Source organism: Centroberyx affinis, unplaced genomic scaffold, assembly GCF_046629955.1.
Source record: "Centroberyx affinis isolate AG114_WGS23_722 - 3 ecotype Tasmania unplaced genomic scaffold, CSIRO-AGI_Caff_v1 ptg002183l_1, whole genome shotgun sequence".
NCBI lineage: Eukaryota > Metazoa > Chordata > Actinopteri > Beryciformes > Berycidae > Centroberyx > Centroberyx affinis.
This window is the reverse complement of record NW_027280491.1, coordinates 41,193-58,988: the sequence shown is the minus strand read 5'-3', so window position 1 is coordinate 58,988 and position 17,796 is coordinate 41,193. Positions and strand designations below refer to the sequence as shown.

The following is a 17,796-nucleotide window of genomic DNA, read 5'->3' as shown; positions in this document are numbered from 1 at the left end:
GGTTGTTACTGTTTTTAAGGATACCATTTTTTCGGTGAAAGCAAAGTCACTTCTGTCTGACTGTTAAATATTTGAAATATAAGCCTCGTGCTGTCACCAGCAAAATATAATGCACAATTCAAGATCCGTATTACACGCAGGCATTTGTTGGGACACTCATTCCGTCACTCGCGTCATTATTGTATGTCTGCAAATATCAAAGGACCCCTAAAAACTCTGAAACAGAACGCGGGCTAATATGGACTTCGATAAATAACGTTTTTATAAACAAAGTTTACCTGTAAATAAAAATGGGACTGGAAAATCTCGATAAATATATGAAAATAAGTTTTGTCGACGAAGTGTCAGGTGCTTGTTCTCCAAAGGAGAGTTAAGTTGTCCAGTCGAGCTGGTAAAAGCTAGCTGGCTAGCTAACAATTAGCTGCACCGGCTGCGCAGTTTCTTCGCTCAGTTTCGTTTCTGAGAGACAGCGAGGAAAGTGAAACACCCCCATTGTCAGTAACCAGTAAAATCTTGTTTACTTGTAACCTTTTTCCCGCAAAATATATCCTGGACTGTGGTATGGGCCAACTTTACCCTACTGTAGTAGCTGGCTATTGATATCTGCAACATAAGCAAGAGGTAACGCTAATAATAATAGCGAGTGTCTTCAGCTTTCAGATTTTATGTCACATTACTTGTCCAGTCCTTGTAACGTTGGGGAATAAGCGGAAAGCGTTGTTACATGGTGATGTTGACATGACTAAGCTAGCTGTTTATGTGTGCGTGGCAGCTGGTGCTCTCTTTGTTGAATGCTGTTAATATTTACTCATGATGTGAGTGCTTCACTGAGCGCCCAAATAATGTGCTGTTATCAAATGACTTAATACAGTCATGCAACGCCTGAGCATATATATTTTGATTATTGATTGTTGTATGTCGCTTGAGAATTTGATCTTTCTTGTCCCCAAATTCACGAAAGCTCAATTATTTTTCTGACCTATGAGAACAGAAAAGTAACAATCAATTTAACCATAATCCTATTGCTTAATACTTCTACTGTCCTCAAACGCGAGAAAACAGTCGTGAGGTCAGGGCAAGCAATGTGGTATGGGTTGCAATATCCACTGTTGTAGTCACTAGGGGGCTAATTATAAGTCTTTCTTGTTTTTCTCATACTTTGTATACTGCTTTAAAGAAAACTCCTCAGTCAGTACACATGCATTACTAACCATGCCTACTTGCATCATTGTCATACCCATAATTGCTGTAATTTGATGTGTACATGAAGGTGCATTCTGCTATTCTGGTCCATTTCCCATTTATTTTTTTATTACCTTAACCCACAGTTATGCCTACAGTCCTATGCTCTCTCTTGCATCCCCTGGTCTTCTTCCTCTCTGTGCTGTTGCATCTCATTCATCGCCTCTCTTCTCCTGAGTCCTGACTGTCCTCCCGTCTCTGTTTCAGTCACAATGAAGAGGAGAGCTGAGCCAGCGTCAGCACCGCAGCAGGTGACTAAGAAGCGCCGTGATGATGGCAGCTCAGATGAGGAGTCACCGCTGCTGTCAACCAGTCAAGGTCAGTCAATAAGCAGCACAATAGTGACGTGGAAAATTCCCCCCTTAAAATAATGCTATGCATGATTTTAGTGCAAAGTGTGAAGTTTTTGTACCATAATTCATTATGAATACCACAAAAACAGAATGTGTACCTTCTTGTTGGTCTCAGCATGTCATAGGGAAGGTCTGTTTGAATTTGTTGTAGGCTATTATGGGGCTTCAGGCTGTGACCTCACCGTTTCTGTTTACTCTTGTGTCTATGTCTGCTTCTGTGTCTTTCGGTGCATGTTTGTCCTGTCCAGACTCCAGCCAAAGTGACTCACACAGTGACCAGGAGGATCACAGACCAGGATTCTCCATGCCCACAATATCCCATAATGCCCCAGACGCAGACTCCCCCACAGAGAGCTCCTCCAAGTTCGCCATGTACAACAGTGTGTCACAGAAACTCATGGTAATGTATAGAAACCCTCGCTAGCACATGACATATTGTAATGTGTTGTCTTTGAATCTCAGATGTGTCACATTTTTAAAGCCTAATTCATTTTCATTTTTATAGTGCCTGTATTGTGTCGCTTAGAATTACTGGATTTTACAATTTTGGCTATTATGCATCAGTTTTTGTATACAGAGATAGATTCCTAAATGTTTAGTTTACTTTAGAAAGAATGCAGAGAAAAAACATGCATTTTCCAATGTCTTTTTCCTCACCCCTATGTTCTCTCTCACCTTCCCATCTTCACCTTCAGGCCAAAATGGGTTTCCGTGAGGGCGAAGGTCTGGGGAAGTTTGGCCAGGGGCGCAAGGAGATTGTGGAGGCATCGACCCAGCGAGGGAGACGGGGTCTGGGCCTCATGCTGCAGGGCTTCCAGGGGGAGCTCAATATTGACTGGCAAGATGAACCAGAGGTATGGAGCAGTAATAATGACCATTACTCAAAAACATTGTTTTCATTGTTTGCAGATGTATTTTGGATTATAGCTGAGAATCAGATGGTATTTGTTTGTGTCCATCATTATGATTTGTTATTCTCCGTCTAACTTTTACCCGTCTCTCCCCATTCCCTCTCTCTGTTTTCTCTCTGTCTCTTTATCTGTTTGTCTGTCCAGCCCAGTGCTGTAGAGAAAGTAGATTGGTTCCCAGAATGCTCCACAGAGATCCCAGATGCAGATGAGCTAAAGGACTGGATGGCATTGGGACCGGTAGTGCATGCACACACACACACACACACACACACACACACACTTAGATGATCATATGTCATATATTTCACTCTGCATACTCTTTTACAAGCTTTCTTTCTTTTTTGATTACCTGCAGAGGAAATTAAAGATTGAGGATGAGACAGAGTTTTGCACCGAAGATCTCCTGCACACCCTGCTTAGGTGCAAGGTGAGTTACAACCTAAAACACATTCTACTCAGTTCAGTATTTATTATAATCCTGGAGGGAAATTGATTTATATAAAATGGAAAAAAATCAATAGCAAACAGAGCAACACTATGCAACAATGACTTTACACACAAATGTAAAATAACAGAATAATAGTCTCATCAAGTAGTATTTTAAAATGCCTGGGCAGTTTATGCTGACAGTCTGTTTACTAGCAGTATTTCTTTCTGTTGGTTTTGATTCTTGGATGGCAGAGGGTACCTGGTTTAAGGTGCTCAGGGACTAAACCTCTGGCAGGGAATATTGTGAGGTAACCCTTTAAAAGTGAATCAGTGAAATGCAGTCCCCACATGCAGGAAATAGGCTGGTAGCTGTTAGCATGAAAGCATCGACCCCCATAAAGGGTCGTTGCATAAAGCTTTCATTTGGTTATTGCAAGTTCACAGAATCATGTTTAGAGCATCATCTGCCGTGTTGAACAATAGCATGAAAACATGTCTGCATTTAATGACGTTATAAGGTGACAGTCCATAGAGAAGTTAGGATTATGGAAGTAGACTTGCATACGCAGGTCTGTCGTGGGTCTGGTTTGAATGGTAGTGACAAACAACTTTCCTGTGTGCAAAGCTCGATGTGAACTGCCTCCTACACAGGATGGACCCGAATCACCGTACCATAATATTCCTATGTTGTGTGTCTGTGAAAGGAGAATTAAGTGGAGCATCTCACTGTGTCTGTATGTTGTGTTCAGACTGTGTTTGATAACCTGGAGGGCGAGGAGATGAGGAGAGCACGGACACGCTCCAACCCTTACGAGACCATCAGAGGAGCTTTCTTCCTCAACAGGTCAGTCCTTAGGTGGTTACTGACCGCTAAATGGCTTACAGTTGTTATGTGATGTGGTTCAAAGAGAGCATACTGTAGCCTGCTACCCCTGTAGGGACAATGACATGTTATTATGTTTTTATCATATTTAGAGCAGCTATGAAAATGGCCAACATCGACAGTTGCTTTGACAGTATGTTCACCAACCCAAAGGATTCACAAGGGGTGAGTTGGTCAAAGCAAACACGGATAGATGTTGCATCACACCTTCATTGGATCAGGGCAAAAAGGCCCACATCATCAGATTGTGAGACAAACAGAAGTATCTTTGTCCTCTCTCACCGTGTAGAAAAATCTGACAAAGGAGCGTGAGGGCGAGCTTCTGTACTTCGGTGACGTCTGTGCAGGACCTGGCGGCTTCTCAGAGTATGTGCTGTGGAAGAGGCGCTGGCATGCCAAGGGCTTCGGCATGACGCTAAAAGGACCCTGCGACTTCAAACTGGAAGACTTCTTTGCAGCGCCTAGTGAACTGTTTGAGCCTTACTATGGTACGCCCACACCGAGTTATCCAGAAAATATGCACATCACACACAGGGGGAGAACAGAAAGAAAATTGATGTCCCAGGTGAATGCCCCTGTGAAAACCTGCCCTCTCTGTGTGTCCCAGGTGAAGGAGGGGTGGATGGGGACGGTGACATCACTCGTCCAGAAAACGTGAGCGCCTTCCGAAACTTTGTCCTGGAGAGTACGGAGAGGAGAGGGCTGCACTTCCTCATGGCAGATGGGGTGAGCCTAACTCACACACACACACATCCAACTTTTTTTATTGTGGTGTACATCTACATCCACTGCTCGGCTGCTTGAATGCACGTTTTGTGATGACTGTCTCTGTGATTGGTAGGGTTTCTCTGTGGAGGGTCAGGAGAACATCCAGGAGATCCTGAGCAAACAGCTGCTGCTCTGTCAGTTCCTCACCGCCATGTCTACAGTCAGGACAGGTACGTGTGTGTGTGTGTGAGTCAGATAGTCCATCAGACTGTCCAGTTTCTGTCCACGGCTCCTACACAGGTCTTGAAAGTCTGTCAAAGTATGGAAAATAAATTTTATAATGTCCAGCTCGTAAATTGTTGGAATTGAAGAAATCTATAAAAGTAAGGAGAATGTTACTGTTCAGTCCTAATAAACGTATGTTTCACATTTTATGTAGATGTCCTACTGTCTTTCCACAGGAAATTAAAATAATTCATTATTTCAAAGAAATTAAGGTTTTGAAAAAGTATGGAATTTTGAAATGCAAAATGTGTCCGAACACTGTGAATCATTTTTGTGTTTTATCCCTCAACAATTCACCCCCCAAATAAATGTGCATGTGTTTATGCTTGTGTGCTAACATGTATTTGTATCCAAGAGTAATGCCAGACCACTGATTTTATAGTGGTGCCGTTTGTCTCCCCCAGGTGGCCATTTTGTGTGCAAGACCTTTGACCTGTTCACTCCCTTCAGTGTGGGCCTGGTCTACCTGCTCTACCTTTGCTTCGACAGGGTCTCCCTCTTCAAACCGATCACCAGCAGGCCTGCCAACTCTGAGAGGTAAGGCTGCGTGAATCTGTGTGTGTGTGTGATAAGACGGGTGTATTTTATGTAAAAATCTTGCCTAGTGCAGCTGTAAATCTCTCCTCTTGCATTACCCTTTTGCCATCCACAGGTACATAGTGTGCCGTAGTCTAAAGCCTGGCTCCGACGCTGTAAGGGAGTACATGTTCAAGGTCAACCTGAAACTCAACCAGCTGAGGAACACAGAGTCTGACGTCATTGAGGTGGTTCCCCTGAGCCTCATCAAGGAAGACACCGACTTCTACCAGTACATGGTCAACTCCAACGAGAGGTAGAGACACACGGCGGACACGCAGAAAGGCTTTAATCGTTGCATGTTCAGACTGAGTGACTGATGGAGGTTGAATTAATTCTCCCTGCAGCCACAGTGCGGTCCAGATCAAGGCCTTGGCTAAGATCCACGCCTACGTCCTAGACCCGTGAGTTACTTATCTTCTGCGTTTCTCCATATGTGTATTTCTCTCCATTTCAGTGTAGCTAAGTGTGTGATTGTGTTTGTGTCTCCAGGGCCCTTTCAGAGCCCAGGCAAGCCGACATAAGGAAGGAGTGTATGAAGCTCTGGGGGGTGAGCAGGGAAACTGGGATACTTGTGCTACATTGAATGTGGACTATGACTAATAGATTTTTAGCTACATACTCCAGTCTCCTTCCAAGTGATTTTCCCCTCCAGATACAGTGTGTGTCTTTGTCCAGATCCCTGATAAGGCCAGAGTCACTCCTGCCTCCTCAGACCCCAGGTCGAAATTCTTCGAACTGATGAAGGTCAGTTGATATATGTAGTGACTGAACACACCCTATTGCATGATACGGTGGTGATAAATGTGCACTGTGCAGTGTTTTCTGCTTGTAAATTATTTAAGTATAATATACAAGTTAAGCTCTGATGTGCACTTTGTTCTGTCCTACAAGTTGGGCTGATTTAAAAAGTTGTCTCCATGTCTGCCTCCCTGCCTCCGCCTCCCTCTGGTCCACCTCAGGGTTCAGATGCGGAGTCGTTCCAGTGTAAGCTCACACCTCTCAACTCCAGCACACTAGAAAAGGTCAATCACGTCCTGGACTACCGGTGCATTGTGGGAGGTGGCGAGCAGATCTTCCTGCTAGCACTCGGGGTGAGTCTAAAGAGATGGATAACGCTAACATGACGTAGGCCCAGTTCAAATTAACTTATCTTTTTTCTTGCCGCATTATAGCTATGGCGTCGTGGGCGTCAAGAGTGAAATTTAGGTCAGTCAGTCAGGAAGAGCTACTTCACTCTATACCTTTGTGCTGTTGGACTTTGTCACGGTGTGCAGCACTTAAGAAGATCATATTCCACAAATCATGTCTGTTCTTGTTTCAGCAATATCGTATTGATAAGCAGAAGTAAGAGTAGTATCAATGTGAAAATGTAACTAACTATGAATTTTCACAGCTTAAGTGCAAAGTTTCACACAACTCCCACAATCGTCTTCTTGTATTGAGGCAGAAGGAACAATGTGTAATTTCCATCGTTCTCCTTATATGATATCTGCTTTCTCCACTTTCCAGTAGCATCCGTCCCTTTTGCTCCTATCGATACAGTCTTAAAGATTAATGGGACACCCAGTATCATCAAATCCAACTATTTTGTGCTCAGGACTGATTCAATTTCTCTAGGAAAAGATAACCTTTTAAAAAACAACTGAGTGGGCGATCCACTCACCTTTTAGGTTATTTTTTATTTAGACAGTGGTAATCTAACGAGGGAGAAGAAGAGACCCAGTAGAGAAATCTCTGTCAGTCCTAGGCCAGCGGAGGCGTACGTGCTCCAGAGGCGGGGGAGTTGACTATCTCTGTGCACGATAACCCTTTTTCCACCCATTCTCTTCTTATCTGTTCTCTCCATTTTCCCCTTGTTTCTTGCCCTCTGCAGAAGTCTCAGATATACACGTGGGATGGCAAGATGCCTCTGCGCTGGAGGAAACTGGAGAGTTTCAAGCTGGAGCTTCCCAGAGAGACACTTCTGAGTGTGGAGATCGTCCAGGAGCTCAAGGGCGAGGTGAGAGGAGGGGCTGGAGAGAGCTGAGGGGCTAAATAGATGAAAGAACCAGGACTGAAAGGAATCAAACTGTTTCTGCTTGGCTCCATTTCTATATAGAGCTGCGCTATCATGGCTGAAATGATAATCTCATTTTTTATTTTTTTTTTAGATAGTGTGATCACGCTTATTTATCGCAATTATTGGCCTCAGTTAATTGAGGGAGTTATTTTGTTGCACTTTTCTTATATCAGCATCGTGAACATTTTCAACTACAGCAGGTTTCAAACCTCAAAGCTTGTAGAGCTCTGCTGTATTTGTATGTGCCCATGTTTGTGCCCATCATTTTTCTTTTCCCCCAAAAGATGATTGTAAAAATTACTTCTGTCACCTGCTAACCCAGCCATAAAAATAGGTTAACTTGTATTTTACTACAAATACACCTGAGTGGGGCTCTATTTTTACTATATCAGGGTGAGGGTCGCACCATTGCTGCTTGTGGCTGTGGTTTAACGAGTGTTACATGTTTCGTCCACAGGGCAAAGCCCAGCGGAGAATCAACGCAGTACATGTACTGGATGCACTAATACTCAATGGCACTGATGTTAGAGATCAACACTTCAACCAAAGGTAGGTCAATGTCACTCTTATGCCAAACTTTTCCATCACAGTGTCAAACCCGAGCCATACTCACCAAAACAGCGTTACCACATATCTGCTAATATAAGCCTTTGTCAACATTTATCCATATATATCCATCCATATATCCATATTTCTGTGCATTCAGAACAGCGGAAGAGGCCAAATGCTGTTCAAACACAACACTATGATTTGCACTTGAAATGTTTTGATTGCATTATGCGTTTCATACCGGTTTCCATGTAGTTTAATATGTGAGGCCCATTATGTCTCCAGGATCCAGATGGCTGAGAAGTTCGTGAAGGCCGTGTCCAAGCCCAGCAGACCAGACATGAACCCTATCAGGTACAAAAGGTTTTCTACTCTCTGTAAATTAAGCTCTTTTGAACAACACTTTTTAATTGCTCTGCAGGGATCGTATTGTCACTGAAAGCATTGTAAAGTTAGAAAATACGAAAACTGTTGTCCAGGCATGGAAAAGTTATTGAACATTCTAATGACATTCCAAATAGCAAACTTTCTGATTATATAAATCCCACGTGATAGTTGTTGCTAGTGAATACAAGGCCTGATACATTCACCTGATACATTCAACAAAAGTCAGGGAATTTGGAAACCTTTCTCTGATAAACAGTGGAAGGGAATAACTTTCTATGTTATGGATTTCGTGCTATTTTAGCGTAACATCTGTGTTTTCCCATAACAGAGTGAAGGAGGTATACAGGCTGGAGGAGATGGAGAAGATCTTTGTCAGGTACGACAAGACGGCTGTCATTTAGACATCATGAACTGCGGAATATCACAGCAAGTTTCATATAGTGAATGCTGGAGTCCAGATGTTGAGGATGGAGGACAACTCGTCGTCTTATTTTTTGCTCATTTTGTGCTCTTCCTCATCCAGACTAGAGATGAAGGTGACAAAGAGTTCAGGAGGAGCCCCTCGTCTGTCCTACACCGGCAGAGACGACCGGCACTTCCTTCCCACGGGCCTCTACATCATCAAGACTGTCAATGGTTGGTGTGTGTGTGCGTGTGTGTGTGTGATTTCCTTGAGTGCTATAGCTTAGTTGCAGTTTAATTCTCCTCAGCTATTGTAACAGATACTGCTGCTGAGGTTTAATTGTTTTTGACACTTGTGCCTGGTTATCTCTGTGTTGATAGATGCTCACAAATTACTGGCCTATCTAAAAGAGGGGTAAACAACTTGTACAATTCTGTGTTGTGTGGTCATGTGGTGCAGATGATGCTTTTTGTATCGTTAGAAGTCTTTAAACCATGTAGAACCTGTGCAACATGACAATCCTGTGTGCCAGCATAGCATTTAAAATGTGGTGGTGGTTTGTATGTTTCCGTTAGAAATCTGTGAAAAGGAGAGTGCAAAATATCTCTGACACCAACCTTCCTCTACTCCTCTATCCATTAGAGCCGTGGACTATGGCGTACAGCAAGAACTCTAAAAAGAAGTTCTTCTACAATAAGATGACCAAGGAGTCCACCTACGACCTGCCGCCCAATGCTGTTGCCCCCTTCCAGTACGTACTGTCCTCTCTACCGATATTACAGCACAAGACATTTATTCCCGATTCAATGCTTTTAGACATAAACACATTGGCTTTTATGAGTTGGAAAAGTTTGATTATTGAAGTCTGTATCAGAAGTTGTCAGTTTTACAGTGGGGGTGATGGTAGTGGGACGTTGGAGGACAGCTCACAACATAATGATTCTCATATCTGACATTAGTCTTATTTGTAAACAGCATAATTTCATTGTCTTTGCCCTCACAGCGTCTGCCACTCGGAGCGGCTCTTCTGGGCGTGGGTGGACGGGGTCATAGTTCACGATTCCCAGACGCGGATTGACCCCGAGAAACTGTCCAAGGACGATGTGCTGTCCTTCATCCACCAGAAGTACCAGCCCTGAAAGACGCTCACAGTCCCAGCGCTCTGCCAGCTTGTACTTAGACGCAGAATGTACCGTGTTGGCTCAGAAAAAAGGTTAAAGCCGGGTTGTAATTGGAGTTTTGGAGCCAAAGTGGGGGATAGTTGGGTTTTCTGGCAGTGACACTGGGACTCCTTGTTAAGCAATGGATGTTTGACAGACCACTCTCTCTTTCTGGCTTTTCCACTGCCCTCGGCTCTATGAATTAGTATGAACAGAACTTGGCACATAAGACAGTTTGATACTAAAAGGAGACAAAAAAAAGACTGCCATTGTCATCATGTTGCATTGCATGTCCCTGTAGATTGATTTTATGGTTCCTCATCCAAGCCATGCTTCTGTGTGTGTGTGTGTGTGTGTGTGTGTGTGTGCGTGTGTGCCTGCGTGCGTGCGTGCGTGCGTGTTGTTGTGTGTGCATGTGCATTAGTGATAAAGAGTGAGAAGCATCTGCAAATTGATAGTACTGGATACAGTTTCAAATGTAGGTTACACTATGCTTCCAAATCTACAAACAAACACTCTTGCCTGCCTCGCTCTGGGCCGTTTTAATGCTCGTCTCGTCTCTTCTTGCTCTTCTTAGAGATGAGGATCTGTTGCCCAATCTCTCACGCTAAAGGGTCCCTTGTTGCCGCTCTAGCAATTCTTCAGCTGGTACCCAAATACAACAACCACATGTGAATTATGTCCTATCCTGCCCATGCTGTCATATCATCGTCGCAATTTCACAAATGTACACATTCTTATGAATTACAGATGTAGCATGTCTTCTCTCATTCATATCTGGTCTATCCTGGAGTGTGAGTTCAACTTTTGGGAGGTGTTCTGTTCGGTTATGTCTGCCCACACGCCTCTTTGTGTTTTTTTTTTTGTTGCCTCCTGTTGCCTGGACTCTCATCCTTGTTTTCATGTTTGTTAAATACTGCAGATAAGGAGTTATTTTTTCTTGTAAAGGTAGCTATCAATCCTCTTGTGGTTAGTAATGATCATGTAGTAAATAAAAGGGACGTGATCTTCCCAGAAATGAATTGAATGAAATTTGATTTAGGCTGTAGTCTAAATAATACTACTAACACTGCTAGGCATACTAATAATAACTTTTACCTATTATTAAGTTAATTGTCTTCCTTTTATGTTTAATGCCTCCCTAATTCTTTCTCTCCCTTAATTGATTTTATATCTATTGCCTTATGGCTGTAATTGAAATCTTCTAATTCTCTTGCAGGTGTTTTATGTTTTCATTATTTGCCTCGGATCGCTTATCCAACAGCAATTCAAACTGTAGTGTCATCACAGCAGTGAAGAGTGGTGTTTCTGCTGTTCCTTTCATTCCTAGTTTGTACATCATGACCTTTTAGTTTGTAGTTACTCAATATGTTTGTCCTGTAATCTGCACCACTTTTACATTCAGGGACCTAGTGGAGGTCAAACTCACCTGAACTAAGTTTACCCACCTTGCAATTTGCTGAATGGAGTTTATCCACCTTTTAGGCTCTCATAAATTATCATGACATAAAGTCACAGTATAAATCATAGTAAGGAGTATCAGACATTAAAACTATTCTGAAGTTATATTTGATTTAATCTGAGTCATGATGATCACCAGCTGCAGGCCACTGTTTACCCACCTTTTGTTTACCGTTACATCACTGGTTACAAAACATGATGTCGATAATAAAGCGGGGAACTCTTATTTTGAAGTTCACCCTCGTGTTTATGTAACCGGAAGAGATGTTATCCTAACAAACGGCGTTACACCTCGAGACAAGGCACGGGACGCATCACCTACAGGTTATATGGCATTTTCTCCGTCATATGAAAGCACTACATGTTAGAAGATGACAAGTATAACTATTTTAACAAAAATGTTGGTTTAGCTAGGGAAGCGATACTTCGTTTCATTGCTGAATGTGGATTTTCAGTGTAAAGTTGGCTTACCTGACTTGACTTACCAGTTACCCTGTGTGTAAATTACATTTGCGAGTCACAGTTGGGTCACATGACTTGATTTTTTACCACATGATCTAATGTGAAGTATTATTGCTGAACTCTGCATACTGTACCTGCAGTGGGCAGAAGACTCGTGAGTTGCTCTCACTTACCGGACCGGGACAGTTTGAACCGCCTGTACAGGACAACATGCTGAAAGCTCTCGGACAAGTTTTGTTTTCAACTGGGATACAAAACCCCAAGTTCACAGAGGAGAAGAAGGTAAGTGTTGACTGTACTACTGCATCTAACATGTGGAGCCTCTAGTGTGCCAACCTGAACATTATAGACTAGTTCAGTGATTCATCAGTAGGTACATTTAAAAAATAATAATTATAAAATGATTCATTAAATTCACATTGAAATGCAATCAATATAAATTTAATAAAATGTTCATTAAATGTCAATAATTCAATTCATTATTATGTTGTATTTGTCTTATTATTTATAAACTTATAAATTGATTTGTGAAACGATTTTTAAAAAGGCATTTAAATTTATCTTTTTATTATGCCATTTACTAATGTTTTTTCCTATTCATTTTCCACTGTCTTGACACCACCAGTTTTGCTCTGAAGAGATCGTATTACAAAGGAAATGTGTGTGTTTGTGTGTGTTTTCAGGCACAAGACTATGAAGTCCGCACCTACCACGCCACAAAGTGGGTGAGCACCTCTGTGAATGGGATGGAGTGGGATACAGCGACCAGAACTGGTTTCCGCAGGCTGTTTGACTACATTATGGGCAACAATGAAAACAGTGAGTTTCAACAGGTCTGTGTAAAGATCACCACATGCAACTGAACATGTGGGTGTTTCAGGATGGGTGTTTTAAAAAAATAAAAAAAAATCCTGAAATGAGAAAATAAATTGGAATTGATAACAGTATATTGGCTCTGCTGCTGAATGAATACGGGAGAAACGCTGCTTTTGTTTTGCTCAGCACTTTGTAACAGCGACCCTGCCTTTGTTTTGCTCAGCACTTTACACAAGTGTTATTTATGAGAATGTATATTGTGTGTGAAATGGACCACTGAGGTCTGCAGTGTAAGAGGAATGTGATCTGTAGCTGTGGTCTACATCTGTGTAATGTGGCTCTACATGTGCTGGTTGAACAGCGGTCAGTCTACACAGTGTTCATATATGTATGTGACTGAATCCCCACCATCTGCTCAGGTGTCGTCATGCACCAGTGTTGTGATCCACCAGCTGTAAATTTGGTGTTTGTTTGAATCATTTGATATTTCTCCAGCTTAGAGAAACTGAGAGAGACTGGATTTTTTCATATTTCTGTCTGTCAGACATGTGTGCATGGTTTAGTCCGGCTGGCACGGGTTCTGCCTCACGATGTGTTTGTACCTCAGAGGTGAAAGTGCCGATGACGGCCCCGGTGACGTGCCTGGTGCAGCCCGGAGCCGGTCCCGCATGCGAGAGCACGTTCACCGTGTCCTTCTACGTCCCGGAGGAGCACCAGGACGCCCCGCCGCAGCCCAGCGACCCGCAGGTGTTCCTGGACGACAGGAAGGAGTTCACAGTTTACGTCAGGTGAGTCAGAGGCGCCGATTCATGAAGTCATCGTAGATTTCACTGCAGATTCAAGCTTTGAGGTGATCATGAGACTGTCGTCATGACGACATTTACTGCAGTTGTGATATTCGTGCAGGATCCAGTGTGAAAGGAGCGTATTTGGCATCCTTGAGTGGTTCCACAATTTGGAAGTACAGTGGTTCTCAATCATTGAAATGGAGTCACTACCAGCAAAAAATATCAAATATTACAATTAACATAAAGATAGCAATATTTTTAGGTTATGAAATTTATAAATAAGTAAATCAATCAGGTGTGCCTTTCCTTAGTTTGCAAAAAGCTAAGGGATCGGTCCCAAAATGGCCAAGTTACTAACCTGTCTTTTTTTTTTTTTTTTTTGCATCAAAGTTCGACTCACTGTAGAATCATGATAAAGCAATCAGTCCACTTGAAATTCTACTGGTTTGTCAGAAATATCATTTTAAAGAGATCTGCTAAGCTGCATGTTATGTTGAGATTTGAAGGAAATACAGCCATTTGAACTTCTGTTGTGTTGTGATAATAACAAAGACTCTAATACCCACAATGCCTTACGGAACCCCTAGTGCGGTCTTTATCACACTTTGGTAGCTTTCATTAACTCTGCAAGTCCCTTTTTAAATTGCATTTCTCTTCTCCTCTTTTTTTGATCAAATCTTTGCTGATTGATGGTAGATTCAGCACCACACCAACAAAAGAGTATATAAAGTTACAAAACCGTAAAATTCATAAAATCAGCATGAGGCCTTTCTGTTCCTTACTCAAATCCCTGATACTCCGTACCGACCCTTATTTCCCTCTCGTCTCTTGCTCCTCCCAGGACATACGGGGGTTTCGCCAACGAGCAGATGAAGCGTGAAGAGTGCCTGAAACTCCTGGAGAGCCTACAGAGGGACGGGGTTCCCTACACAGACAGTCCTTTCTACACAGCCGGCTACGACAGCCCCATGAAACTGACCAACCGCAGGAACGAGGTCTGGATCCTCAAGAAGACAGAGTAACAAGTTCAAAGGTCACTTAAAACCCTGCAGCACTGGGAAAATAGTTCAATTTAGGAATATTTCAAAATAAAGTCTGTCACATCCTTATTTCAAACAAGAGATGGATGATATTGGTCTCAAGCATGGCCACTCCAAAAAAAAGGGACCAAAACCTTGCTGTGACAGGAAGAAGATAAATTAAACTTTAAAGGTCATGCTAATAAGCAGTATGGTTCAATATTTAAACAACATTTTTTCTCAATTATTACTTGTACACTTTGTACCAAGTATCTTCCATTTCTGCATGTCAGTTTTCTTTTAAATTTGGGCAATCCCCACACTAAAAAGTTATCGACTTACTCTGGATAAAGAGCTCAAACAAATTATTATGAGAACCCTACTGGGCCATCAGATTTCACCAAAGGGCATCCTGCAGCCCTCTTACCTAGGACAAAACCTTGCAGCAGTGGGACAAGATAATATAATTTAGCTCCACCAGATGGAGCCAAGTAGTCAAGACACATTTTCTTCATCTGCTGCTGAAACTTCAGTCTCAGTTGCCATATTAGAACAGAAGGTTACAGCTGGATTCAGTTAGAGATGGTGGGACAAAAACCTTAAGTGCCTGTCCAGTGTTTGATGGACCATTTAATACGAATACACTAATTTTCAACTTTTGTTCTTATAATGTAAACTGCTACACAGATCTTAACATACATATCCAATGAATCTTAAGATACATATCCAATGAATCTTAAAGGTCAAAAGGTAGTTAGGATTGTTATAAAAATTCTCAGGAATGTGCTTAAGGGAGCAAAGACTGCGAAGATTGCCTGCAGGATCCAGAATTAACTTTTGAGGTCATCTGCAAAGTCTGACAACAAATTTGTCTCTTGTCAGTCAGCGGTGTTGCTGGGAAGGTGACTCTGACCTGCCTCCTTACCAACATGTTCTCTCTTGGTAAACACAGGGCTTCAGCACAAGTCTGGAAAGTCTAGTCCAGGTCTTACAAAAAAGTTTGTAATTTGCTCAAAAACTAGAATTTTGAAAGGGAAGATATGTAGGAACCCTGTAAATCCTGACACCTCTTCATCACAGGTGTCAGAGCCACACTGCTCTGCCACTGTCTGACATTAAATGTAAACCTGATTAATCATTATAAATCTGTACCGTGTCACTCGAGTCAGGTGACAGACCGAGTCAGACATCCAACTGTCATTAAACTACACAGGATTACTCTCTGATTCATTTACCAGATTGTCATGTAGTGGAGTAATGCAGGACTGTTGGTAGGGCTGCACTGTATTGACAAATAATTATATTGCGATTATTTTGCTGAATATTGCAGTTGTGATATAAACTGCAGTACAGTATACAGACAGATTTTTTTGTATTTTAGATTTTTCAGCAAACACACATTTTTAATCAAAAACTGACATGTTGCTTAAGATTTTCTGTTTGAATACAATGAAAGCGGGTTTTTAGCGTGTTTATCACTATGCCTTAATCAAAATGAGTTTACCTACTTTTTTGCATTAAACCTCATATCTAGCTCATCATGTACCTGTGTAAAATGTAATGGAAATTGTTCTCACATGTTTTTAATCTTGAAGAAGGGACGCTACTTGGATTTGTATGATAAAGGGACGATGATATAAGCACTGTGCTGATTTATGAATGATGGCACATATTAGTTACCTCTGAATTTTTATTAAGAATGTAAAATTTATTATTTCATCAATAATAAATATAACTCATCATCAAATGATTGATTATTCCTACAATGAATTAACTCCATCTCTGCTTTCCACTATGTAATTAGTGTGTTACTCATCCGTATTTGGTAATGGGATTATTTTGTGTGGTTTGAATTGGGAGATATTTTTTTTAAAAGGAAGCATGCTTCATTTTACGTTGTTTTTCGAATCCATAGGTAAATGCAGTCCTGACCTTTTATCAGCCAGCTGAATCCTGCCTGATCCGTGCCATAGTTTGCGCTCCCTTTCTCCTCGTTCACCTTCCCTCCTCTCTCACCGTCAGGTTGATGCATGCTGAGTCATTCACTTTATTTGTGGCAGAATTGTTCCCAATATCATGTTCGGATACTCAGCAGAAATTACATCTTTTTTTATCCTCTGCATAGACAAATACACACACACACACACACACACACACACACACACACACACACACTCCATCTTAAGTCTGTTGTTCACAAGTCAAATTGATCTCATTGGGTGTGCTCAGTGAGGTGAAACAATATTGCGGGTATGAAATGTATAATGAGGCTCCCTCGGCTAAATATCCTATACCAAACACACACAGCTGTTTACAGTGCGCCACAGTCTTGCACTCTATTTTTATTAAACCCCCTCCAGCCTGGTGGAGACCTTGAGTCAGGAATCATTTGATGTGGTAGACTGTCGAGGGAATGGGGGTTAAAAATACTTATAATACTGACAATACTTTAATTTTCCGGTGACGGAGGTTAACTGGAGCAAATAAATGTTCAGTTTTTATTTAATTTCATTTTACTAAGGCTTTGGTTTCCTCCTACAGTCCAAAGACTAAGTCAGGATTATTGGACACTCTAAATTACACGTAGATGTGAATGTGTGTTTGCCCTGTGATGGCCTGATGACATGTCCAGTGTTTCCCTGCCTTCCACTCAATGTATCCTGAGACAGGCTCCAGCCCCTGTGACCCTGAATAGTAATAAGCAGGCAAAGACAATGATTGAATGAATTATTAAGGATCTAGAGAATTGTGTAGCACCCAATATTCAGTGCAAAAAATAGTGTTTTGCAGTTCAAGAGTGACTGGTACGCTGCAGTTAAAGCCCCAGATACCCATGTCCACCAGGCCATAAAGTTGCCAGAAACAAGTGCAAAAATTTCTTTTTTTCTGTCAGCCTTATGCGCTAACAAATGGAGTGGGACCTGTTGACCTGTGTGCAAGTCATTTTTACTAAGAACCCTTATTCTGTTACACCAGAGGTGATTGCTATTCCTCCTGGAGTCCACAGTGCGTCCAGAGTCCCACAACAGTCAATACGGCCGATTTGTTTCATTCATCACCTAACTGCGGCGGTGTCTTATAAGGAAACCATACAGAGGGCCTTGAATATCAGAGGAGAGGGGAAGGCATCGGAGTGTCAATAGTGTGATTATGACTGGGAGGGGCTTTTATTGATTGATGTCTGACAGCCAGATGGACAGACTCGTTGCTGCCCGTGGAACAGCAAAGGGCAGCTGAGAGTGACACTGCCGAGTAAGTCGATGGTGTGAACATGCTGATGAGTTGGGGATGGAGGGACCTTT

At 42.1% G+C, this 17,796-nt stretch overlaps 2 protein-coding genes across 3 annotated transcripts; both read left to right on the top strand.

Moving 5' to 3' along the window:
• Nucleotides 1-220: 220 nt before the first annotated feature.
• On the top strand, nucleotides 221-10,970 carry cmtr1 (cap methyltransferase 1). Of its 2 annotated transcripts, none has more exons than XM_071532276.1 (24): nucleotides 221-494; nucleotides 1,450-1,560; nucleotides 1,844-1,995; nucleotides 2,291-2,449; nucleotides 2,651-2,743; nucleotides 2,862-2,933; nucleotides 3,685-3,779; nucleotides 3,911-3,983; nucleotides 4,108-4,306; nucleotides 4,426-4,544; nucleotides 4,660-4,756; nucleotides 5,216-5,348; nucleotides 5,464-5,643; nucleotides 5,735-5,791; nucleotides 5,880-5,937; nucleotides 6,066-6,134; nucleotides 6,350-6,481; nucleotides 7,264-7,389; nucleotides 7,907-7,998; nucleotides 8,284-8,352; nucleotides 8,714-8,761; nucleotides 8,909-9,021; nucleotides 9,431-9,539; nucleotides 9,792-10,970. In XM_071532276.1, exons 2-24 carry the CDS (start codon nucleotides 1,455-1,457, stop codon nucleotides 9,925-9,927), a joined length of 2,487 nt encoding a protein of 828 aa, XP_071388377.1. In that variant the 5' UTR covers nucleotides 221-494; nucleotides 1,450-1,454; the 3' UTR covers nucleotides 9,928-10,970. The 2 variants fall into 2 exon arrangements, with proteins under 2 accessions (XP_071388377.1, XP_071388376.1); XM_071532275.1 differs by having other exon boundaries at nucleotides 221-621.
• A 725-nt stretch (nucleotides 10,971-11,695) lies between these two features.
• Nucleotides 11,696-16,227, top strand: hebp2 (heme binding protein 2). The gene is made up of 5 exons (XM_071532281.1): nucleotides 11,696-11,733; nucleotides 12,012-12,153; nucleotides 12,555-12,690; nucleotides 13,295-13,475; nucleotides 14,317-16,227. The coding sequence occupies exons 2-5, from the start codon at nucleotides 12,082-12,084 to the stop codon at nucleotides 14,495-14,497; spliced, it is 570 nt and encodes a 189-aa protein (XP_071388382.1). The 5' UTR covers nucleotides 11,696-11,733; nucleotides 12,012-12,081; the 3' UTR covers nucleotides 14,498-16,227.
• Nucleotides 16,228-17,796: the final 1,569 nt, after the last annotated feature.